Genomic DNA, 25,386 nt, shown 5'->3' with positions numbered 1-25,386 from the left:
GGAGGTGGGAAGTATCCCGGGCTGGGGGTGGGGGTTCGCCGCACATCTCCCGTCGCCGTCGCGGCTTCCGGTGCTAGGTGGAGGGAAGGAAGGAGGGAGCGGAGGAGCGGGCCAGCGGACCAGCTTCGCCGCGGTCGGCTCGGGGAGCGGGGAGGCAAAGCGGCCCGAGAGCCAGGCGGAACCTGCGGGGGCGGAGGTGGCGGCGGCAGCGGCGGCAGCAGCGGCAGCCGCGGCGCCCGGAGCAGGAACAGGTTCGGAGCTGGAGAGGGAAGGCGGGTCCGGGCAGGGAAGCGGCCGGCTGGCTCAGGGTGGGAGCCGAGGAGCCCGGGTTCCCCCCCCCCCACCCCCGCCGCCGCCGTGGTCCGGCCCGCACGGCCTGGCGGCGAGGTGCGGGGGACGCTGCCCGCGGAGCTGGAGGGCGGGGGGTCCCCAGCCCCGCTCCTGCCCCCGCAGCTGAAGGACGCCGAGCCGGGGTGGGGGCGGGGGGCGCACGCGGGGTTCGTCCTCCGCCTCGCCCGAGGGGGCGACCCGGGCTGCAGAGGTGGAGCGTTCGAGGGCTGGGGCGCGGGGGAGGCAAGCTGACCAGGGGGAGGTGATGCGGGGGCGGTGTGGCTGTTTGGATCTTTTCCTTCTCTTTAAAGGCTATGAGGAATGCTGCCTTTTTTTTTTTCCTTCCCCCTCTCTCTCTCTCCCTCGCCTAAGCTGTGTGTGTGTGTGGGGGGGGGACCAAAGAAAAGCCTCGCTATGGTTATCCTTCCTCACCCATCGTGAGGCACGGGGACTGGGGTTTTAGCTTCAGGGCCGACTGGTGAGGCACCGCTGCGCACTGTTCCCATGTTCTGCTTTGGGGGTGCTGGGAAGGGCAGGTTGGGAAGAGGGCAGCAGGTGGGGAGAGGGTGGAGAGGAGGCTGGAGAAGGGGGAGGGGGCCCTGAGCTCGCTTGGAGGAGAGAGGTGGGGCCTTCCTCCCCCAGGCGTAGCGGGGGCGGTCTCACCGGAGGAGGGAGCATCTTGTCACTGGCCCTGAGTTTGTGTCTTCCAATCCGCTTTCTTTCTCTAGGAAGTCCCAGGATTCCCGGAACAGAAAATGAAGCCATTGCTTACGCCAGTCCTTTGAAAGAACGGGGAGGTGGGGAGGTAAAGTTCCCTGTTAAAAACGGGCCACTTGATTAGTTAAGTGGTCACTCTCTTTGGGAGAGTCTTGTTCCTTTTTGGGGTTCTATTACTGCTGGTCTCTGGGCCAGGAAGAATGTGGTGGAGGAGTGTGTGGTCAGGAGCGAGAAGGAAATAGTGAGGTCATTAGGGTGAAGAGAAAGGTAATGTAAAACCTATTTCTGCTGCCGTTGGATTGGTTCACCCTCGGTCTGTGGCATGAAAGTTTTATTGGGAGATCTGCTGCAGGAGTCTGATCGCTTGACTCATGGCGACAGGATAGAATCTAGTCTGCATACCTCCAGTCAGGTAGATGGAGACTGTCTTTGCTGCCATTTTGTCTTAGGCCTGTTTGGGGGTAGTGTCTCCACTTGTTGGGACAGGCAGTGGCCGGAGGATTGGTCTTTTGTGTATTGGTCCTGAGTTTGAATAAATTGTTAAAGCCCATTTTAAGGAAGGCTCGATCCACTTAGGCTCGTCTTTGCACAGAATGAATCATTGACCTTGCAGGCAGCTGGAAAAGGAAGGCTCCATGTGGTACACACTCAGGCTCCTGCCACTTGCACAGTTTTCCTCCCTTCTTTCTCTTTCCCTCCCCTCCCTTACTTGTTTTTTTTCCTTTTCCTTTTCCTTTTTTGAGACAGGTCTCTCTGGGTAGTCCCCTTGCTGCCCAGCAGCTGCCTGCCTCTGTCTCTTGAGTGCTCAGGTTAAAGTGTGAGCCCCCACAGCAGAACCTTACTTCCTTTTTTGAGACATGCTAGGTTTGATGTCAAGGATCTTGCTTTTATAAGGTGAACACAGGGTAGGCGTGTGTGTAGAAATCTGCAAGGTTTCTAGCTGTGGTTCAAGGAAAAGAGGAGGAAGGCCAGGTCTGGCGACGGGGACCGTAACCTTAGCACTAGGAAGATGCAGCGGGGGATAGAGATTTAGGCCAGTCTGGGTTACATAGCAAGATTATCACTAACAATAAAATAAATACAAACGAATTGAGAAGTCTTGTCAGGTCTTAGGGTGATGCTGTAGAGTGTTCATCTTCTCCCTTTCCAGTATTTATGAGGTGAAATGGCCTTAAAGGACAGAGGCCATCTCTATTGATTAGAAGGAGAAACTTCTTCGAAACCAGGTTTGTTAAAGCTGGGGTAACAGTGTGAATCTGCTTCCTCATAGAACTGGAAATACATACCAAGAGGCCCAAGAGACGCGCATACCAGGGTGTTTGGCTCCTTTCACCATTTTGGTTAAAAGTGTTTTTAGAGACGGAACGAGAGAGTCATTAAAGGTGGGCTCTAGGATCGGACAAAATGGGAGGTGGGTTTCATCTGCTGTTTTATTGTGGACATTTGGTAAAATTTCTTGTTCTCGGTTTCATTTTCCTTGTGTGTAAAGAGGGTGATGGGAGCCGGGCGGTGGTGGCGCACGCCTTTAATCCCAGCACTTGGGAGGCAGAGCCAGGCGGATCTCTGTGAGTTCGAGGCCAGCCTGGGCTACCAAGTGAGTCCCAGGAAAGGCGCAAAGCTACACAGAGAAACCCTGTCTCGAAAAACCAAAAAAAAAAAAAAAAAAAGAGGGTGATGGGAGCAGCTACCTAACAGGGCTGTCATGAGAGCTAAATGAGACAAAAGTACTGAGTATTGTGCAAGACACGCACCAACACGTGTTAACTGCTATTAATAATCTTTTGTTGTAATAGCGATGACGAGGACACTTAGGGCCGCCTCAAAAGAGAGGAAGTTCATGAAAGCTGCTTGGTGCCCATGAGGAGGAACTTTATACAGTGTCTCACAGTGGTGACATCTCTTTTTCCAGTGTCAGTTTAGAGAGGCACTTCTTGCTGCTTCAGCAGGAGGTGAAGGTGGAGCGGGGCAGGGGCCCAGAACCATCATCTTGGATGTAAAGACATGGGTGATACCGTAGGCCTGGTGAGATGGTTCGGTGGGGAAGAGCTCTTGCCGCCAAGCTTGAAGGTTGAGTTTGATTCCGAGCTCCTGCCCTAGACCCACATGGTGGAAGGAGAGAACTGATTCTTACAAAGCTACTCTCTGGCCTCCAGACAAAAACGGTGTAAAAATAATTTTTTTTTTTTTTTTTAAAGAAAAGTCACTCTGTAGCTGAGTGTGATGAGTAAGACATGGATATACTTCTAGTACTTGGGAGGTAGAGGCAAGAGGATCAGGAGTTAGAGGCCATTGGATGCTACAAGAAACCTTGTTTAAGAAAAACGGGGCTGGGTGGCATTGAATGCCTTTTTAATCCCAGCACTTGGGAGGCAGAGGCAGAGGCAGGTGGATCTCTGTGAGTTCAAGGCCAGCCTGGTCTACATAGTGAGTTCCAGGACGCACTGGGATGTTACACAGAGAAACCTTGTCTCAAAAAAAGGGAGGCCCCAGAGGAGTTTGCCCAGTGGTTAGAGCTTGCTTGTTGCTGCTTATTTGGAGGACTGGTGTTCAGTTCCCAGCACCCACATCAGGAACCCACGGCACCTGTAACCTCAGTTCCAAAAGATCCAACAACCTCTTCTGGACTCCTAGGCATTGCATGCACACGTACACACTTATAATTTAATTAAAGAAGAAAGGATGTGGTCGAAGAGATGGCTCATCAGTTGAGAGCACTTTGGTTCCCAGCACCCACCCGAAATCATCCTTAACTTCAGTTCCAGGGTACCCGGTGACTTCTGCCTTGTGGGCCCCAGGCAGGTACATGGTGCTTGTACATATGCGTTCAAAACCCGAAGACACATCCATAAATAAGCCTTTTAAAGACAGGGTTAGCGGTGGAGCTCAGGTGGAGTGGCGCACATGAGCCTCACGTTCTGTCCCTGGCCAGGTGTAGTACCACAAACCATAGGGAAGTCAGAGGCAGGAGGATCAGAAATTAAAGATTGGGGCTGGAAAGATGGCTCAATGGTCAAGAGTATAGGCTCTTCCAGAGGACCTGGATGTGATGTCCAGCATCCACATGGCAGCTCAAGCCATCTGTAACTCCAGTTGTTGGGCATCTGACACCTTCTCTGGTTTCTGCAGGCACCAGGTACACAGGTGGTCCAGACATACATGCAATCAAAGCACCAGAACCCATAACATAAATAAAAATTATTTTAAAAACTTCAAGGTCATTCTCAGTACACATTGCATTTGAGGCCAGCCTGGGATAAATGAAATGTCACCCTGGATTTTTGTGTTTGTTTTGTTCTATTTATTTTGGTTTTTTGAGACAGGGTTTCTCTGTGTAGCTCTGGCTATCCTGGAACTCACTCTGTAGACCAGGCTGGCCTCGAACTCACAGAGATCCTCCCGCTTCTGCCTCCTGAGTGCAGGGACTAAAGACATGCACCCCCACCACCTGGCTAGTCACCCTGTTTAACAGAACACAAATCTGAGAAGTGACGCTGACTGACTGACAGGGAGGAGATGAACATCCTGGTTGAGTTTAGAGACTCAGTTCTCCAGTATTTAGGATCCCTGTTGACAGTGTTTCCTTTAGTTTTTGTCCTTTTAAGAATGTCCATCTGCCGGGTGGTGGCGCACACCTTTAATCCCAGCACTCAGGAGGCAGAGCCAGGCAGATCTCTGTGAGTTTGAGGTCAGCCTGGGCTACAAAGCAAGATCAAGGACAAGCACCAAAACACCACAGAGAAACCCTGTTTCGAAAAAACCAAAAAAAAAAAAAAAAAAAAAGAATGTCCATCTCTGAGTGCCCATTTCACAAAACATTGTTAAGGCCCAGAGATTATGATGTCTGTAGTTCTCTATCAGGCCTTCTCCATTGGGAGATCTGTGGGGGGTTGGGGTAAAGAACTAAATAACACTTCTATAATAAAAGGAATCAGGGAACTTTTGGAAGGAGTTCCAAAAAAAGTGAAGACTTCCTTGGGCATGGTGACACCTTTAGTCCCAGCACTCCGGAGGCAGAGGCAGATGGACCTATGAACTTAAGGCCAGTCTGAGTTACATAGTGACACCCTGTTCATTTATTTTTATTTATGTGCATTGGTGTTTTGGAACTGGAGTTACAGAAAGTTGTGAGCTGCCATGTGGGTGCTGGGACTTGAACCTGAGTCCTCCGGAAGAACAGCCAGTGCTGTAACCACTGAGCCATCCCTTTAGGCACTGAGACCCTATGTTTAAAAACCAACCAACCAACATGAAGTCTTCAGGGACCAGTGAGACTTCAGGCTCAGCACAGTGATTCTCAGCCTATGGGTCTCAACCCCTTTGGGATTTGAAGGACCCTTTCACAGGGGTCACATAAAATCATTGCAGTTACGTCTTAGCAACGAGTGCTACGGTTGTGGGTCCCTACAACATGAGGAAGTGCATTAAAGGGTTGCAGCTTTAGGAAGGTGAGACTCTGCCTTCGCAGGTCAGGGGCACCTGAAGCCTAGCCAGGAGGCCTGAGTGTGAGTCCTGGAACCCATGTGGGAAAGAACCAGTGTTCAGAAGTTGTCCGGTGACTGCCACAGGTCGCTTGCCGTACAGCTGCCCACGTATACTGCATGTGCACTCCATGAAGGTGTAGTTACCTTTTAAGGGCTGGAGAGAGTTCAGAGTTGTTCCTACCTAGCGCCCACATTGGGCGTTTTATAACTGTTAACTTGAGCTCCCATAACATAAGTTATGGATGCTGGTGGTGCTGGGAACTGATCCTGGTTCCTCCAGAAGAGCAGTCTGTACTCAACAACTGAGCCATTTTTTTTTTTTTCCTTCAATAGGGTTTTTGTACCCCCTGGCTGTCCTGGAACTCACTCTGTAGACCAGGCTGGCCTTGAACTCAGAGATTTGCCTGACTCTACCTCCTGACTCTAGGATTAAAGGTGTGCATCACCACCACCTCGCACAAACTTTAAGTGAAGGCTTCATATTCTGTCTGGGAAAGAATTGTTCAGAAAGAATTGTCTTTAGTGAATGTGCTATAATTTACTTCCTTTCTTTTTTTTTTTGCTTTTAGAGACAGGGTTTCTCTGTGTAGCCCTGACTGTCCTGGAACTTGCTTTGTAGACCAGGCTGGCCTCAAACTCAGAGATACGCCTGGCTCTGCCTCCCTAACCCTGTGAGTGCTGGTGAGTGTTGAGATTAAAGGGGTGTGTCACCAACTGCCTGGCCATGTGCTATAATTTTCTTGTGGATTTCTAGAAAGGATCTGTTACACCACATAGACTGGAAAGGAGTGGTTTAAGACTTGAGGGATCCTCTGTTATTGCCACATTCCTCAAGAAGGGTCACATAACTGAGGGACAGGCCTCCTGGTGCCCTTAGCTCTCCCATTGCTGGTAAGGGCCTGCCACGCCTTTTTATTACTTTATGTGTGCGTGTCAGTGTGAACGCTTACAATGATAATTCAGGATGCAAGAGAGCCTTTGTTTTCTGTTGAAAGTGTGTGTGTGTGTGACAGAGAGCTAGAGAGAGAGAGAGAGAGAGAGAGAGAGAGAGAGAGAGAGAGAGAGAGAGAGAGAGATGGGGGTATGTAGCCTAGGATGGCCTCATAAACTAGCCGAGTAGTTGAGGATGTCTTTGAACTGATGACTCTTCTGCCGCCCCCCCCCCCCCCCACTGCTGTAGTCTGGGATGCAGGCGTGCATAACCATTACAAGATAGTGAGTGACACACCCCCCCCCCCCCCCCGCCCGCCCGCCTTGTGCACGCCAGGCAAGCACTCCGACTGAGCTGAGTTCCGTTCAGACTTCACCCCAAGTAAAACCTTAGTCTAATACATAAAATGGTTTATTGAGAGAAGTGGGTGGGTATGCTGCTGGGGAGAGGGGGGGGACAGTTAGATCCTCTGTATGTGGGGCCTCTTCTTCCCAGGCAGCTTTTTTTTTTTTTAAAGTTAGACCTTTTCTTTTTTTCCTTGGCTTTTAAAAAAAACATTTATTTTTATTCACATGAGAGTTTTTCTTGCATGTCTGTATGTGAACCATGTGTATGGTACTTGGTGCCTGTGGTCAGATGAAGGCGTCAGATCCCCTGGAACTGGATTATGGGTGGTTGTGAGCTACCATGTGGATGCTGGGAACCAAACCTGAGTCTTCTGCAAGAGCAGTAAGTGCTCTTAACTGCAGAGCCATCTCTCCGACATTTTTTTTATTTAGTTACTATGTGTGTGTGAGGGGATGTGCATGCCATTCAGTGTGCGTGCGTGCGTGCGTGCGTGCGTGCGTGGATGTGTTAAGATGACAACTTGTTCTTTCTCTCCTTCCACTGTGTGGATCCTGGGGTTGAATTCAGGTCTTCAGGGTTGATAAGTGCTTTTGCCTGTTGAGCCATCTGGACCCACGTCCCTTTTTGAGAGAGGGTTGCCTGCATCCAGACTGCCCGGAGTTTGTTACGTAGCCCACAGTGGCCTGATTCTGCCTCCCGTGTGCTATGATTATAGGTAGATACCATGCCTGGTGTCTTGGCAGCCTCTTGGTCCCATCCAAGGAACACTAGGGCTCTGAGAACATGGAAACCACATCTCCAGTTTGTCACTTTCAGGAGGAGGACTGGGGGCCACAAGTAGATCACTTGCTGTCTTGATAGTACAAATATTTAGTCATCCTCATGGGACCATTTCAGAAAGTGTGTCAGTCACCAGCTCCAGGTCAGTCCTTCTGCTTTGTGCCAGGACAGGAGCATACACAGCCCTGCAGGTAGAGTTCATAGTCTGGGACAGGGAGCCTGTGCACACACACCCCTGCAGGTAGAGTTCATAGTCTGGGGCAGGGTCCTGTGCACACACGCCCTGCAGGTAGAGTTCATAGTCTGGAAAAGGGAGCCTGTGCACACACACCCCTGCAGGTAGAGTTCATATCTGCAGGAATTCCCAACCTTTTTTCTGTTATGGCACACACAGCAGCTAGAAACCTGAGCTGATGGGTCTGCAGACTCTGGTCTGCTGAAGTCCTGCCTGGGCACCCACTGGCTTTGTGATTGGTGCCTCCAGCTGACCTGGAATGCATCAGAGGCACTTTGAGAGGCTTTATCTCCAGAAAGTGAAACAGACGAGCGTGCATAAACCACATTTTTTTCTGTTTCTTTAGGCTCTTTTAAAAGAAAAAAAATTAAAAAAAAATACCCAGTATATCAGTGTTTGGCTGTGCATGTCTGTGTACCCACATGCCTGTAGTGCATGTGCAGGCTGGAAGAAGGTGGCCAATCTCGTGGGACTGGAGTTAACGCATGATTGTGAGCCACCATGCTGGTGCAGGGAATTGGACCTGTGTCCTCTGGAAGAGCAGCCAATGCTCACAACTGCTGAGCCATCTCTCCAGTCCCCCTTAGGTGCTGCTATAGCTGACCTTGTCCAGATTCTGGCTTTCTGTTTGACCCGTTTTCTGTGAACTCCATCTTGACCTGCACCAGGGGCCAGATTGGCTTTATTAAGGCTTTCCACTACCCACAGTTACTGTTATATTTTCATAATGAGGAAAACAGTGTACCTGGACTTGGAGCAGTTGTAAGAAATAAAGCAGGGGCTGGTGAAATGGCTTAGCGTTGAGAGCACTTGTCGAGGATCCAAGTTTGGTTCCCAGCATCCACGTGATAGCTGTCAACTGTCTGTACCTCCCTTTCCAGGGGATCCTGTCCTGGAACCTTACAGGTACCGGGCTTGCTTGCGGTGCACAGACCTACATACGGGCAAAACACCACACACATAAAATGAGGCAAGTGCACCATAACCAGCTTTTTAAAAAACTGTTTTTATTTAAAAACAAACAAACCCCCCCCCCCCAGACCCTAAAAGACTAGGGCAGGCCGAAGAGCTTTGGTCAGGATGGTGCCTCAGAGGTTGGGGGAAAGAGGGGAGTGGTTTTATCAGGTCTGTTTTGTCTGACTAGATCATGCTTTTGGGGCGAGGGGTCTGCCTGCTCTGACTCCTGAGTGTTAGGATGTTGGACCTTGACCATGCATGCTCATATACTGAGTCTGAGCCTTCATCAGACAAGGGGGTTGGGGTCCATCCTTGTCTGGTGTGGCCTCTTAGATTTTGTTTCCTGAAGTCTTCTCCAGATTTCTGCTTTACTGTGTTTCCAACTCTGGCCTGAACTCAATCGTAGCCACTATCATGGGCACAGTTGGAATTAGGCATGTTTTAATGCACACCAGGATCATTACTGATTGTCTCATACCATAGGTAATTTTATTTACCTAAGGTCTTAATTTAATTTGACCTTTCTCTAGCCTTTGACCTTTTTTGGGGGTGTGTGTTAATGCTGGCTCTCAAACCTAGGCTTTCATGTATCCTTACTAAAAAGTTTGTTTTTATTTATGTGTATGCGTGTGGGTCTTTGTGAGTACATAGCACATGTGTGCAGATGCCCAAGGAGGCCAGAAGAGGGTGTCAGCCCTGGAGCTGGTGTTGCAGGTGGTTGTGAGCTCACTGACCAGGGTGCTGGGGATTTGCTCAGGTCCTCTGCCAGAGCAGAAGTTCTCTTGACTACCGAGCCATCTCTTCAGCCCCCATGGATGGTAAAGCAGGTGATCTCCCGTGAAACTGCACTCCAGCCCTACCCTCTGCTGGTAGTGACCTTCCTCAGTGTGCCCGATGTGCGGTCACGATTTACTCTGCTGATGTATCTGGTGGTCCTTCCCGGCTGCCGGCTGCCCTTTTGTAGTTTGGTTTTGTTTCCTTTTGAACGAAGCAGAGTTGAGATCTAATAAAGATTTCAACATAGGTGTAAGCCCAAGGGTTGAGGCACTCAGCAGAAAGGAAGACTCAGCGTGGCTCACCTCAGACTCATGGTGCTGCCGCCACAGCCACAGCCACACCCAGCGAGGATTTTTTTTTTTTTTTTTGAGAGGGAGGGTCTCATGTATCCCAGGTTTATTAAAGTAGCAAGGGAATATGATTAAAATAAGGCAGATAAAACAGGCAGATACTGCCTTCCCTGAGATAGACTAGTGAAGTTATGAATTTAGACAGTAGAATGCTGTCTCTTAGGTCACTGTAATAAAGCCCATGACAGAAAGCAATTTGAGAGAATTTGAGGGTTTATTTCATCTACCCCTTATAGTTTATCCTGAAGGGAATCCCAGGCAGGAACCTGGAGGTGGGTGCTGATACAGAGATGGGGAGTGCTGCTTACTAGCTTGCTCCCATGGCTGCTCAGCCTGCTTACACAAGCCAGGACCACTGCCCAGAGGTGGCATCGCCTACGGTGGGCCAGGACCTCTCACATCCGTCAGTCAAGACAACGCCCCACAGACTTGCTATGGCCGATCTGATGGAGGTGTTTCCGAGGCTGAGTGTCTCTCTTCAAAGATGGTGATAGCTTGGGTCAGCTGGCAAGCTAACCAGCACAGAGGGCACGAGGCGGGTCACCAGGTGAAGGTGCTGCCACCAGGCCTGACGACCCTGATCCCGGGGACTCATGGGAGGGAAGGAAAGAACCACTTGTTCCAAATTGTCCTTTGACCTCCACATGTGTTCCACAGCGTGTACACACACACACACACACACCCCAGTGGCCACCCCTCAGAGCTGCAGTTGGAAGCCAGGGCCTTGTGCATACTACGTACAGGTGCTGCATCCCCAGCATGTGAACAGGGATTCTTGTTTAACAAGTACAGTTCCACTTGGGAAAGTTAGAAAGTTCTGGAGACAATAATGGTCACAGTCACACAGCAGTGTCGCTGTAGCCATTGAACCATATACTTGGAGATAAAACTCATTATAAGTAATTTTAAAGTATAAGGCTGGAACCATTTGTTCCTTTAAAAAAAAAAAAATTATACCAGGCGGATCTTTGTGAGTTTGAGGCCAGCCTGGTCTGCAGGACAGGCTCCAAAGCTACACAGAGAAACCCTGTCTCAAAAACAAAAAAAACCCCAAAAAACAAAAAATAAATTTACTCATTTATTTACATCCCGGTCACAGTTTCCCCACCCTCCTCTCCTCCAGTGCTCCCTCCCCAACTTTGGTTCCTTTTAATCCATTCGCTTGTCATTAAAGGGCCTATTCTCCCATTTTCTGCTTATCTAGTTTTTATTATTCTTATTTGAGTGGGTGACTCTTGTGAGATAGTGTCTCACTGTAGCCTAGGCCGGCCTTGTGTGTCTCAGCCTCTCAACACCAGAGCTCTTAGGTGTGTCCTTTGTTAAGATAGCTTATCATCCTATTTTGTTTTTTTAAGATTTTTTTTATGTGTATAAGTGTTTTTGACTGTGTGTATGTATGTGCAGCATGTGTGCCTGGTGCCCACGAATGTCAGAACGATGGAACTACAGTTACAGACAGATGGGAGCCACCGTGTGAGTTCTGGGAACTGAACTCGGGTCCTCTGCAAGAGCCACAAGTCCTCCATGGTTGAGTCCTTTCTCTGACCCTAGGAGTTTGGAGTTCTGTTTTACTTGAGACAGAATCTCACTGTGTGGCTCTTAACCTCTTAGCTACTGTTTAGTCTCCCAACTAGCCTTTCTTTTTTTTTTAATTTTAAAAATTACATTTATTTTTCAGGTGATGGTGGTTCACACCTTTAATTTCAGCAGAGGCAGAGGCAGGCAGATCTCTTGAGTTCAAGGCCAGCCTGGTCTACAGAGCGAGTTCTGGGACAGCCAGGACTACACAGGGAAACCCTGTCTCGAATCCTCCCTCCCTCCAAAAAAAAAATTACATTTCTTTATTTGTGTATGTGGGAGAAGGCAGCCATCATGGCACACCTGTCAAGGTCAGAGGGTAACCACAAGGGTCCTGGGCATCGAACCCAGGTTGTCATATGTAGTGGCAAGTGTGTTGACCTCCTGGGACAGCTTTCTGTCCCTCCCCCCCATTCCTTTCTGCATGGGTGTGGGTGTGGGTGCGTGTGTGTGCGCACGTGCAGGCTGGAGGACAACTGTGGGTATCCTTAGGAACGACTTGGCTTGACTGGCTGGACAGTGAGTCAAGGGTCTCCCTTGTCTCTGCTTTCCTACCCTGGGGTTACAGGTACCTCCAGAGCTGACTGTTTCACGTGGTTCTGGGGCTCTGACGGGTCCCTTTGCTTTCAAGACAAGCGCCTCAGTGACTGAGCCATCCCTACACTGATTTTGTGTTGTTTTCCCCTTGAGACAGGGTCTCTAGTCCAGGGTAGCCTTAAACTCTTGGCACGCACGCCTCCTGTCCTAGCCTCCGGAGTGCTGAGATGACAGGTGTGAGCTGCCATCCCTGGTTTAACGTCTTGTCTATGTATGTCATCTGAAGGCTAGACAAGAGGACATTCATACTCCTTTTAAAGATTGGTGAAAAGGGCCGGGCGGTGGTGGCGCACGCCTTTAATCCCAGCACTTGGGAGGCAGAGCCAGGCGGATCTCTGTGAGTTCCAGGAAAGGCGCAAAGCTACACAGAGAAACCCTGTCTTGAAAAAACCAAAAAAATAAAACAACAAACCGTTTTTTTTTTGTGTGCACATCTTGCCTGCATCTTTGTACGTGTGCTGTGTGTGTGTGTGTGTGTGTGTGTGTGTGTGTGTGTGTATGTGTGTATGTGTGTATGTGCGCGCATATTCTGCAGTGCCTGTGGAAACCAGGAGAGGGCAGTGGGTCCCCTGGACCTGGGGTTAGGACAGCTGTGAGCTACTGCATGGGTGGTGGTGCACACCTTTAATCCCAGCACTGGGGAGGCAGAGGCAGGCGGATCTCAGTGAGTTTGAGGCCAGCCTGGGCTACAGAGCAAGTTCTAGGACAGGCAGGACTGTCACACAGAGAAACCCTGTCTTGGAAACAACAACAAAAAGAACTTTGATTTCTCATTGTATTACTGTACTTGTCAGATGGTTTTTGCTTTCAATTTTGCTCCCCCCACCCTTTTTTTTTCCCCCAAGACAGGGTTTCTCTGTGTAGTTCTGGCTGTCCTGTCCTGGAACTCGCTCTGTAGATCAGGCTGGCCTCGAACTCACAGAGATCCGCCTGGCTCTGCCTCCCGAGTGCTGGGATTAAAGTGTGTGCCGCCACCGCCCGGATCAGTTTTGCCTTCTTTATTTAGTTGTGAATCTGCTATTAGAATGGTCTTTCTAAAGTACTTGTCTGACCATGTTACTCTGCTCTAACTGCTAAGGGCCTTCGTGATCAATCCTTCCTCATCTCTCCAGTACCATCCCGTATCACTTCCGTGTGTTCACAGTGCTCAGCCACAGAAATGACTTCCCAGTTGCCATGACCTTGACCAGTCAAATGTGGGATCTGTGCCTCAGGTCTTTATGCCTTTGCACAGACTGTTTCCTGTGCATTCCCACTGTACGACCTGGTTACTTCTTTTCCTTTGGTGATTGGTGCAGGTGTGACTGAGATTCGTGTCTGAGAGTTACCCTTTACCTCTTTGTCTTTTTCCTAGGCTGGCATGGGCTTGCTATGTAGCCAAGAATGAGTGTAAACTCCTAGTATTTCTGCCTCCATCTTCAGTGCTGGGGCTAGAGTCGTGTGCCCTCACACCGTTTGTGTGCAGTCCTGGGATAGACCCAGCCCTTTCTGCATGCTAGGCAAGCACTCTACAGCTGAGTTCATTCTTAGTCCCTCATCCTTGTTTAGTGTACTTTTTGATGAATCACCGATAACAGACAAAAGAAGTGATTTCTTGACTTTGAAAATCGTAGGTGTTACTAAGATACCAGTCAGTTCTTGTGTTCTGACTCAAGTGTTCTATCTCAAGTTCTTGAGATAAAACTTATGCTTTACCTATGTCTTTAGGCATGGTGGTACACCCTTTTAACCCCAGCATTTGGGAGGCAGAGGCAGGAGGATCTATGTGAGTTCTAGGCCAGACAGGTCTATATAGAGAGAACCTATCTCAAAAAACAATGTGTGTGTGTGTGTGTGTGTGTGTGTGTGTGTGTGTGTGTGTGTGTGTGTGTGTGTGTGTGTGTATCAACCACAGCTTCACCAGCCACCTATCCTGGAGAATAATGCAGGCTTACCATGCCCTAAACTATTGGTCTTTTGGTTATCAGTGTTTCAAATAGCATTTCTATTAATGATACCTCTATTTGAAAATTACCTGGGAGCACAGTTGCTCTTATTTTATCTTGCCTGGCAGCAGAGGGTTTGAGAGGTTCTTCTGCCTTCCTCTGGACCCTGAAGAAGAGGGGGTGGTGCCAGATCCTCTGACAGACGCCATGGTTGGAGTCAGTTGGGAGGAGTGCGCGAGGCCGACTAGGCTGTGACCGTCAGAATGCCCTTAAGGTTGAGACAGGCATGTTTTCTGCAGAATACATAGGCCAAGATGGCTGCCTTTGCGGGAATGGAGGAGTGGGAGTGCATTTGGTCCTTGGTGAGGATGTCCTCAAATGAGTCCTCAGTCAGTCTGTTCTTGACTGAACTCAAGCAGTGCTCCACTTGGTCCTAGAGCACAGTTTGGGGGCTCTTGTTAGTTTACCCCCAATTAACAAAAATTTCTGAATGTAAAATAGACTATTGAGGGCCGGGCGGTGGTGGCGCACGCCTTTAATCCCAGCACTCGGGAGGCAGAGCCAGGCGGATCTCTGTGAGTTCGAGGCCAGCCTGGTCTCCAAAGCGAGTTCCAGGAAAGGCGCAAAGCTACACAGAGAAACCCTGTCTCAAAAAAAACCAAAAAAAAAAAAAAAAAATAGACTATTGAGATACTCTGTTAAGAGAGATTACTACTGTCCATTATTCATCTGGAGTCTCGTTTTCTGTTTTAACTGCTATCCTGGTTTCCAGTAGTCCTGGAACCCTGGCCATTTTGCCCTGCCCACAAAATGGTGAAAGGGAGTAACGGGTAAATAGGGAGACCGTCGTCCAGGCTTCGTCTCTCCTGGTCTTTCTCTCTCCTCCCTTCTCTCTCCTCTTCCACCTTTCCCTCCTTCCTCCTTCTCTTGAGGCAGGGTCTTGTACTCCAGGCTAGCCTCTAATCCAGCTCATAGTTGAGGATGACTTTGAGTTTCTGATCCATCTCCCAGGACTGTGAGGATTACAGGCATGCTCAACCATGATTGGCTTCATGAAGTCCTGGGGATCAAACTCAGGGGTTCATACAAGCCAGGAAGGTACTCTTCCAACTGAGATACATGGCCAGATTACCTGCGGTGTCTTTCTAGGAATGCATTCTGGTGAAGGAATTCTATAGGGTTAGTGAGATGGCTCAGCCCTTGAAAAGGCTAAGGTTTACAACCAAAGAGATAGTAATTGTTTGTGTTCTCAGCACACTGCTAAAAGCTGCCACCATCCTAGTGATGGGGGCATATTGGTGAAATCATTAAGGCCACTCCACGCAGTTAAAAGGGAGGTTTATTTTGTGGGGTAACTCACAAGTGAAGGGATAGGTAACAGGGTCTGAGAAAGGTGTAGCGCAGTCCGGCGATATTCTCTGGAGAACTCTGCTCGGTCTACCTCCAGCGTCCAGGGTCCAGGAACCAAGAGAGCCACCCATCCGGATCTTGGGTCTTCAGGGTCCTCCCTCTGCCCTGCCTTGTAGGCGTGACAGTTACCGAAGGCTCAATGGGGGTTGGAACTTCCAGATCAAAGCTGGAATGGCTACCCACTACAGGGGCACATACTATCTCTTAGTATGTCAGAGAGGTATAGAGAAAGGCAAAGAAGTCAGCATCTCCTTTGGAATGCTAAGTCAAACTCCCAATTATGCTAAAAAGGAGTCATAAACCCTGACTGTTGGGGGGGGGGGCAGGGAAGGTGCTTAGGAAGGTGCTTAGTAGCTACCAGATCCTTAATTTAGATCTTTATCCGCTTAGTTTGCATATTAATGGAAAGGGGAGATTTCTCCAGTTTTGCTCTATTTTTTGTTGTTGTTATTCAAGACAAGGTTTGTCTGGGTAGCCCTGGAACTCACCCTATAGACCAGGCTGGCCTTAAACTCAAAGATCTGCCTGTACTAGAAATAAAAATACGCAACAGGCTGGAGAGGTGGGAGTTAAGAGCAGTGTTACTCTCGCAGAAGACCAGGATTTGCTTCTCCTCACTCACATGGTGACTTACAACCTCAGTAACTCCAGTTCCAGGGGCTCTGATGCCCTCTTCTGGCTTACTCAGGCACCAGGCATGCACATGGTGTACATACACACATGCAGGCAAAACCCCCACCCACACAAAATCTAAAAACTTATTAATGTATATAGTATATATAAAAAATATAATTAAAGTCAAAATATATAACATTTTTTAATTTAATTTTTTTCTTTTGGTTTTATCAAGACAGGATTTCTCTGTGTAACAGCTCAGACAGTCCTGGAACTCACTCTGCAGACCAGGCTGGCCTTGAACTCAGAGATCACCTGCCTCTGCCTCCGAGTACTGGATTAAAGGTGTGTGCCACCACCACCTGGCTAATTTTTTCTTTTGGTTCGAGACAAGGTTTCTCTGTGTAGCTTTTGGAGCCTGCCCTGGAACTCATTCTGCAGACCAGGCTGGCCTCGAACTCACAGAGATCCGCCTGCCTCTGCCTCCCGAGTGCTGGGATTAAAGGCATGCGCCACCACCAGCAGCAGCAGCAGCAGCAATTTTTTGTTTTTATTTTTTTAAATGCACACATTTCCATTGGCATCTGCAGCCCTTGCAGTGGTCTGTGCCTGGTCTGTTTGGCACTCGGGTTTTCTCTAGGTTATTTCTGTCCTTGCCATCATCTGCTTCCTCCTTCCCTTCTAGGTACCTTACTCGCCTGTCTTCCAGGGCCTTTGAAAGAGGCTTGGGCTAGCTTTGGGAGAAGCAGGTTAGCAGACAGCGCTGTGGCTTGCCTGTCACCTTGGATTTATTTCCATCTACTCCAGTGTCCCTTCAGCCTTTATTTTGGGTGTGTGTGACCGTGACAGTAGGCACTGAACATGGAAGTGTAGTGGACGTTGCTTTGGTAGGGGCTCATTCTGGATGATTCCCCCACTCCCACCCACCCCCGCCCTTGCTAGAACTCTATAGCCCACACTGGCATCAAGCTTGACAGATAGCTGTAGGTGGCCTTGAACTTCTGATCCTCTTGCCTAGAGTCTGAAGTGTTGGGACCACAGGTGTATACCACCATGCCCAGCTTGACAGCATAGTCGATCACCTAACAGTAGTACAAAGGTACCAATCCTACTGGACAGAAGAAATGATATAGAGATGTCTCTGGTTGAGGCTCAAGTCAATATGCATGAGGGAACATCCACAGTGACAGCGTCATGGGAGTGAAGGCGGGCCCCAAGTAAGTAAAGGATATAGGTCTTGCTGTGGGGATTGCATTTTAATTAGGGACAGTTATGTGCCGGCTTACAAGAAATCAAGCTTCACAAAGTAGTACTCACTGTATGAGATGCTCACGTCATTCCGTGACCTTCGGAGGTTCGGAGGGCATGTTACGCCATAGAGGCAGGTGTCACAGTCACCTTCTCTTCCCAGGCCGTCCTGCTCCAGCCTTAAAGTGCTTGGACTAGATGCACATGTCACCATTGCTCAGTTTAGGGGCAGCTCTGAGCTGTAACTTGAGCGTGACAGTGGAGCAGAGAAGCAGAGCAAAGGGTTATTACAGGCTCTAAGCAAGGTGTTGGCTTCTGATTTTCTCTTTCAGCTGCGATTCTCACTGTCATCATTTCATCGGTGCTAGTCTGGTCATGAAGGACCGTGGGAAATGTATGACATAAGTTTAAGATTTCAGCCAGAGCCTAATAGTAAACCTTCAACAAATACCAGCTCTTTGCTTGGTCCCCAGACTTGGAGGTTTTCTTTGTGGAGGTCATGGTACCAGAAGTCCACCTCCCTGAGGTTGTCACAGTTGGCATCACCTGATCTTAGCAGCTGGACAAGTGTCCCTTTCACCCCCTGTCACCCCTGCCCCTTCCTGCCCTCACCTAGGAATGCAGAGATTCCTAGACCTGACTGGATGAGTTGGAGCAGGAAGGGTGGCAAGGCTGGCTAGTGGGCAACATGGCTGAGGTTGAACCCTAAAGTTGAGCCAAGCCCTGTCTCGGGTATGAGCTTCATGGTTCAGAGGCAGGGCTCGTCTGAGAAACCTGGGAGAGCCACACCTTAGTGGACATCTTAGTGGCTCCTTAGTGGCTGTCTGGGGATGTCTGAAGATGAAACACTTGCACTCACTGTTTCTTTTTTATTTTTGGACAACCTTCGTCTCCAGCGGCTGCTGATCTGACTTCTGTGCACTAGTCTGGAATTTGCTACAGATGAGTAGAGAGAACAAGCAGAACAAAATAAGCCTAACTCACCAGACTTGCGTGCTTTACCTTGTAAATAGCGTTCTTCGCCATCCACCGTGCACATTCCTGGGTTTAGATGCACTCTGTCTTGACCTGTTCCTTCGCCTTCGGGGTTTTGCGGGGGGTGGGTGGGGTGGGGTGGGGGTGTCGCTGGTTTCCAGACTCGAGAGAGTGCCAGCAGCTGGCATACGGTGATTGCTGAATAAGCTGCCGCTGACACATGCCTCCTGAGGCACAGAGAACTGGTTGGCATGGGTGGTTTGAACCCCCATTTCAGATTGTTTCAGAGGTGCGTTTCTGAGTGGTGGAGCACACCTGTAACCCCCATTTCAGATTGTTTCAGGGGTACATTTCTAAGTGGTGGAGCACACCTGTAACCCCCATTTCAGATTGTTTCAGAGGTACATTTCTAAGTGGTAGTACACACCTGTAATCCTAGCCCTTGGGAGTAGAGGCAAGAGGCCAGTTCAAATTCATCTTGGGCAAGTAAGACTCTAGCGCAAACATTTTAAGGCGGCTGGAGAAATGACTCAGTGTCAAGAGTACTTGTTCTTACAAAAGACCTGGGTTCAATTCTCAGCACCCATAGAGCAGCTCACAGCTGATCAGTTTGGTTTTGTTCTGTTTTTTAGAGTTTATTTACGTATGTGAGTGCTCTGTGTGTGTGAATATCTGCAGGCCAGAAGAGGGCATTGGATCCCATTATAGATGGTTGTGAGCCACCATGTGGTTCTTGGGAACTGAACTCGTCCTCTGGAAGAGCAGCCAGTGCTCTTAACCATTGAGCCATCTGTCTAACCCCCATTCAATGGAATCTGATGCCTTCTGTGGGCACAAGGACACACATGATGCAGACATATAAGCAAGCAAGATAATCATACCTAAAGTAAAATAAATATAAAAATAATAAAACTTTAAAAAAGTGTCTTTTGTTTGTGTGAGGGTTCGTTTGAGGGGTGGTCTTGCTGTGGAACTGGCTTGGAATTTCAGATTCTTCTGACTCCACTCTCTGATTGAGGAGATTACAGGTGTGAGCTAGCCCATGAGTCTCAGGTGCACATTTCTGTGACTGTCCTATGATTGGGAAGGGGATGCATGCATACATGCATGAGCTCTGTCGGCAGCAGTAGCTGGAATGGGCATACTGGTGTCCTAAATCTTCACAGTGCTGCTTCCTGCTCTTGTCCATTATGCAGGTGTGTGTTGGGTGTCTATACCGTGCATAAGCATTCAGTTTGCTGGAGCTGGAGGTGAGATTGATGGAGTTAATTTAACTGTTGAATTGCACCAAGCATTGTTCTAGGTTTCAGGAACACGAAGCTGCAAGGGCTTCTTGTGTTTACTAAAGGGAGCTTGAAGCAACCAAAAGTTTTGAACAGAAGAGCCATATGACCTAATTTGGCCTCTAAAATCACTCTGGCTGTTTTGTGGACAAAACAGATTGAAGGGGTTAGGGAAGATGCAGGGATGAGATGATCACCTCATTGCAGGTGACCTTGTGGAAGAGCTCCCCCCGCCCCAGCTCAGTGTGCAGCTGTAGGACAGGGCACAGGTTGCAGCAGTTCAGAGTAGAAAAAGTCCTCTTCAGGAGGCAGGCTTGCTATGTTTCGTCCTCATTGACATTGGTGTGGAAGGAGATAGAATTACAGAGTGACAGGCAGGGAAGGAACCGGCTCTTGACTAGAGCAGAATGTAAACCTTGGGGACCTGGCAAGCCTGAGCCTTGTCAGGAGTCAGTGCCACTCCTCATTCCACTCTCTACCACCCTTCTCAGTGTCTGGTCAGGTTGGTGAGGGAGAGGCACAAATGGGTTTGCAGTGTTTTAGGGTATAACAGAGAACATCAGAACTAAAAAGGCTTTAGAAATCACCGGTTAGAACCTTCTTGATTTTCAGGTGCAGATCTGCAAAGATGAAGTAAGCAACCATCCTAGAGTAGGTTACCGGTGTAACAAGGGTCCTGTGTTCTGCTTTGCCTCTCCTCTCAGAAGTTCAGTCTGTGAGTGGCCTGGGTATTCATAGTCCCTCCTGGTGCTCAGCCAGTAGTGAATGAACTCCAGCGAGGACTTGGGCCATTCCCATGAATCTGAAGTCCTTACAAGCAAATGATGGTAAGGAGTTTGTGTTTGCTTTGTCTAGGATCAAGCCCTCCACACCAGGGACCAGGCTAAACCCAGACTACCACTGCCCCTCCCTGGGCCCCACTGACCTCAGAAAGCAGCCACTGTAATCATGGGCAATATCTTTGGAAACCTTCTGAAGAGCCTAATTGGGAAGAAGGAGATGCGCATCCTGATGGTGGGCCTGGATGCTGCCGGGAAGACCACCATCCTGTATAAGCTGAAACTGGGGGAGATTGTCACCACCATCCCTACCATTGGTAAGCTTAGGCGAGCTTGTTGCGGGTTGACGGAAGGCTAGGGGCTTGCTCGTGGATCTCCCGCCTGGCCCATTCTCCCCAGGCAAGTCCACACATTTCGTGGGCTTCAGAGAGTATCTATCTGTTTAACTTACTGGCAGGTGCTGGAGCTGCCGTTTGCCCACCTGCCCTGGCCCTCCCTGATTCGGGAACTTCCGCAGCCTGGCACTCAACAGTTGCCCTCAGGCTTTAGAGTTGGATTGTTCTCTGTGTTGTTTGGAAAGCAGGTGAAGGGCTTTGATGTACCTGCCAGAGGCCTGGAATTGCTTTGGTTTAGATCTTTGGTGGTGGCGATCTTGGTTAAGACCTGCCTGCTGGGGGAGGACCCTTGCTATAAACATGGGGTTGTGGGTCGTCATCCCAACCTTGAGGCCCCAGCACTGTCGGTCTCAGGTCTCTGCCTCTCAGCTCCACAGCTCACCTTAGGTACATCTTAGTGACCAAGGGGCAAAAGGTGGTTCCTTTGTGGGACGGAGAAGGGAATCTGAATGAATGGAGGAGAAGGTTGGCTCCTGTTATCCAGACAGCTGTGCACCTTCTGACCAGGCCTCATTGTTGATTTTGTAGATTTTCCTTCATCTATCTATCTATCTATCTATCTATCTATCTATCTATCTATCTATCTATCTATTTATCTATCTATCTATGAAGCATGCTTATTTCTGTGTGTGTGTTTTGCCTGTATGTGTGTGTGTGTGTGCACCATATGCATGCAAGCCTAGTGTCCATGGAAGATAGAAGAGGGCGTCAGATCCCCTGGAACTGGAGTTATGGATGGTTGTGAGCTACTTTGTGGGTGCTGGGAATTGAACCCTAGTCTTCTGCAAGAACAAGTGCTCCCAACTGCTGAACTGTTTCTCCAGCTCTTTCAGATTTTCTTTCAGGCTACCCAGGTCAAGGGTTACCAGGTCCTAGAATCCCTTAAGCTTCCTGTTGTTGGTGTCATGTCCAAAGCTGAGAAGAAAGAAATGGGAATAAACTTAGTGGTCATTATTTGTAAGTGGTGTTTGAGGCCATTGACCATTGACATTTTCCCCCCAAAGGGTTTAATGTGGAAACAGTGGAATATAAGAATATCAGCTTCACAGTATGGGACGTAGGTGGCCAGGACAAGATTCGGCCCCTCTGGAGACACTACTTCCAGAACACCCAAGGTATGGCAGACAGACTTGCCAGCGTTGGCACTGCTTTGCTGGGTTTGTGCAGAGCATGGCTGTTGTCTTCAGTTTTGGGCAGCCAGCCCTGCCTGATGCAGCTCCTGGAAGTGGAGAGAAGGGAGTATATGCTTGGAGGGCGTGGTGATGGGGGGACATCTGTTACCTCCGGGTGTTCCATGCTCTCTCTCTCTCTCTAGGCTTGATATTTGTGGTGGACAGCAATGATCGGGAGCGAGTAAACGAGGCCCGAGAGGAGCTGATGAGGATGCTGGCAGAGGATGAGCTCCGGGATGCTGTGCTCCTTGTGTTCGCAAACAAGCAGGTGCGATGTCTCCCTTGTCCTGACTGTAGACTTCATGGAGCCTTGGGGGTCACTGTTTGGAGAGGCCCGAGACTACTGTTGTCTACGTGGTAGTGTGGGAAATACAAGCCGTTGGCTTCTTCATGCCCCCTTCCTTGTTCTCCAGCCCAGTTGAATTTAGCAGCATTTTCGTCCTCAGGATGAATGTGGTAGCTATATGTCTCTGCAGGGTTTTTGTCTTCCCTGCTGTCCCCTGTAGTGGAACTGGCCTTGCTCCTGTCAGACGTGATCTTTGGCCGTCTGAATCACACATTTATAACCCACCTCTCCTCATGGAAAGTTGTCTGGGTCTGGCCTTCTGGGCCTGGAGTAGTTGGTTCAGATCTTGAGATGAAGGAGAAGGTGGCCATAGGTGTGCCTTTGGTAAACGGGTGCTCCAGAAGACTTGGGAGGTCCTGAGGTGTCTGTGTGTGTCTCCTTGCACTGCAGGATCTGCCGAACGCTATGAACGCTGCTGAGATCACAGACAAGCTGGGTCTGCATTCTCTGCGTCACCGCAATTGGTACATTCAGGCCACCTGTGCGACCAGTGGGGACGGGCTGTATGAAGGCCTGGACTGGCTGGCCAATCAGCTCAAAAACAAGAAGTGAGAGCCAGGCGCAGCCCTGTCTGACTGCCCACCCACTCCTGACACGTCCCTGTTGTCTCCCTGCCGCCATAGTTCCCCTTCCTTCCTCTTGAAAGTGTGGCCAGTCCTGGGTATCATGTTTCCGTGCCCAGCAAGAGCCTTGCCTCCTGTGCCTCCCTCCCTCCCTCCCTCCCTGTCACTGACATGATCAGTCCCCCACTGCTGTCCTGATGATGAATCATTCCAATTTACTGGATTTAAAACAAACGAGGCTGTTATGGTTTCATGGGGTGGTCTCCCTGCTGGGCTTCAGGAGGAAGAGTGGGCTGTTCTTTCCGGTTGCTGTTTGGCACTGGCTGCTTGCTGTGCTCTGGCATCCGAGTCCTTCCCTGTCTCCCTGGCCATTCTCCCCCATCTTCCTGTCCTTCTAACCCTCTCCTATTCTACATGGAAATTGCACGGGCCTCTCTGTGTGTGCGTGCATGTGTGCGCCTGTATATACGTGTATAGAGAGATGTATACGTGGGGGTCGGGGAGGGAGTGGAGTGCAGCTCAGGGCTTGCGGCCAGGACACTGCCCAGTGGAGCCTGCCATCTGCCCTCTGTGTTGGTGAGGTCAGGGGAAATGGGTGGGTCCCGTTGCTTTCGTCTCCGCAGCTGGTGTTCCTGGATGTTCGGACAGATGGTGGACTCTGCAACCGTCTTCCTTATATTTCTTCTCCACCCTTATGAGCGCAAGAAATGGCATTTCTCTCTAGATGACTGTTCCTAGGAGATGCCATTCTGTGCTGCCTCGTTGGTAGGAAGGAGAGAGGGACCCGCTCACTTTGATCAGTCCTCCCCACCATCATGAGATCCTCCCCAGAAGCTCAGAGGGAGGTGGGTTAGTGGGACCTGCGTGTTGAGGGGTGGAGCTGGTCTATTTCCATCTTGTTCTTGTTACTAGAAGGTAAGGTGTGGAGCATCCTGCCTCTGCCCTCCGGGACCTTCCTCAGTCTTCCGATCTTGGGGCTGGGTGGCTCCATCTGTCCTTGGGCAGATTCTCTCACCTAGTAGTCCTGTCCTGCTGGGGACTGACCAGGTGGGGTAACAGAAGCCATGGCGTAGGGGTGACATAGTAGACCTCAGTATCAACCCCTATGCTCCAGTCTCTTCCTAGGGCAGGACCAGCTAAAAGATGATGTTCGGCTGTGTGCGGGCCTCAGACCCTCCTTGCTGGCAGCTTTCCTCAGTCCTCACACACGTCCCTGAATAGGCTTAGCGGGTCGGAGTGGAGGAAACAGGACCCTGTGTGGCTGATGCTGGGGCAGTGATAATCAGGGCCTCCCTCCTCCGTCCTGTGGTGGTCAGATGCTGCTGCCGGTCTGTGGAAGGCGCTTGCTTACTCCTGAGGCTCTGCCCTGGGTCCTGCCAAAGTCGTCGCAGTGAGGCCCTGGCTGCTCTCTGGGCTCCTGTGTGTGCTGGCTGCGCCCTGAGCCCCAAACCAGCTGCCCTAACCTCTCTGCTAAGGCCAGGACCCTGGGCCCTCTGCAGGATGGCTGAGGGACGGACCCCTTCCCAGAAGGGCCTGCTGAGCTCCACTCTGGCCAGGTTTCCTGCCGGCTTTGTCCACAGCAGGCAGATCAGTTCCCCAGCCTACCCCAGTCGAACTGAGAGGTTCCAGGGGTGTCTCCCTCAGTGCACTTAGTGCTGTGTTACTAAACCCCAGATACCGTGTGTGTGTGTGTGTGTGTGTGTGTGTGTGTGAGAGAGAGAGAGAGAGAGAGAGAGAGAGAGTGTGAGTGAGGTGTACCTGGGGGGTGCCGGGTGTTGTGTTTCCTTTTACAATGAGTTCGTTACTCTCACTCCGGACACTGCCCTCCACACTTTCTCCGCCGTTTCCTCATTTTCCCCTGTTGCCAATCTGTGAGCTCTGCTTTGCCTTCTCAGTTCATTCACTGTTGTTGCCTGTTTTTCTTTTCCTGGTTTTTGTCTTCTGTTTGATTTCCTACTCTCTCTTTGTGAGTGGGGAGGACTTTGCCTCTTTCTCTGCTGTGCTTTCTGACCTTCCCTCTTAGGTACTAGTTCCACCCACCGCCCCAGCATCTTGTTTTTCTCAGCCTCCTGGGACCAGCCTGAGGCTGAGCAGGTGGAAGCAGCTGTAGATGTTGCCTTGATGCTGCTCCGGATATGTCCAGCAGGGGGCAGTAACATCTTGGTAACATCTCTGGCTCCTGGGGGGAGGTGGGGGACGGGCCTTTCTATATTCCCATTCACCTAACAAGTCCTTAGGGGTTACGTGTTCCATTCCATTTCTGTAAACTCCCTCTCCTGCTTTTCTGAAGTTGGTTTAATTGTTGATCTTCCTTGTTCCAGCTTTCTTTCTGGGGATTCCCCCTTCCCTCTGCCTCCGAAGTTTGTGGTGTTACAGTGGTATCTGCGGTTCTGAAGTGGGTTTTTTCTTTTTCCTTTCTCTGGAATGTAGACTGTATATGTTTAATAACTCACCTTCTCTATCCTTGCTCAAAAATGTGGGATAATGCAATGACTGTGACCCTGGTTGGAAATTAAACTTGTCTTATGCAGCTTTGGAGGCGATCTTCATGCTGTGCAGCAGCTACGCGGCCGTGGGGACGGACGTTCTGTGAC

At 49.8% G+C, this 25,386-nt stretch overlaps 1 protein-coding gene across 3 annotated transcripts; it reads left to right on the top strand.

The window, feature by feature from the left end:
- The first annotated feature begins 31 nt into the window (after positions 1–31).
- Positions 32–25,322, top strand: Arf3 (ADP ribosylation factor 3). Of its 3 annotated transcripts, XM_052748863.1 has the most exons (6): positions 32–251; positions 1,059–1,135; positions 20,393–20,633; positions 21,716–21,826; positions 22,027–22,151; positions 22,620–25,322. In XM_052748863.1, exons 3-6 carry the CDS (start codon positions 20,486–20,488, stop codon positions 22,779–22,781), a joined length of 546 nt encoding a protein of 181 aa, XP_052604823.1. In that variant the 5' UTR covers positions 32–251; positions 1,059–1,135; positions 20,393–20,485; the 3' UTR covers positions 22,782–25,322. The 3 variants fall into 3 exon arrangements, with proteins under 3 accessions (XP_052604823.1, XP_052604822.1, XP_052604824.1); XM_052748862.1 differs by lacking the exon at positions 1,059–1,135; XM_052748864.1 differs by lacking the exons at positions 32–251; positions 1,059–1,135 and adding an exon at positions 2,338–2,458.
- Positions 25,323–25,386: the final 64 nt, after the last annotated feature.

This window comes from Peromyscus californicus, unplaced genomic scaffold (assembly GCF_007827085.1).
Source record: "Peromyscus californicus insignis strain IS unplaced genomic scaffold, ASM782708v3 Scaffold_20__1_contigs__length_68692818, whole genome shotgun sequence".
Classification (NCBI taxonomy): domain Eukaryota; kingdom Metazoa; phylum Chordata; class Mammalia; order Rodentia; family Cricetidae; genus Peromyscus; species Peromyscus californicus.
This window is presented reverse-complemented; position numbering and strand designations above follow the sequence as displayed.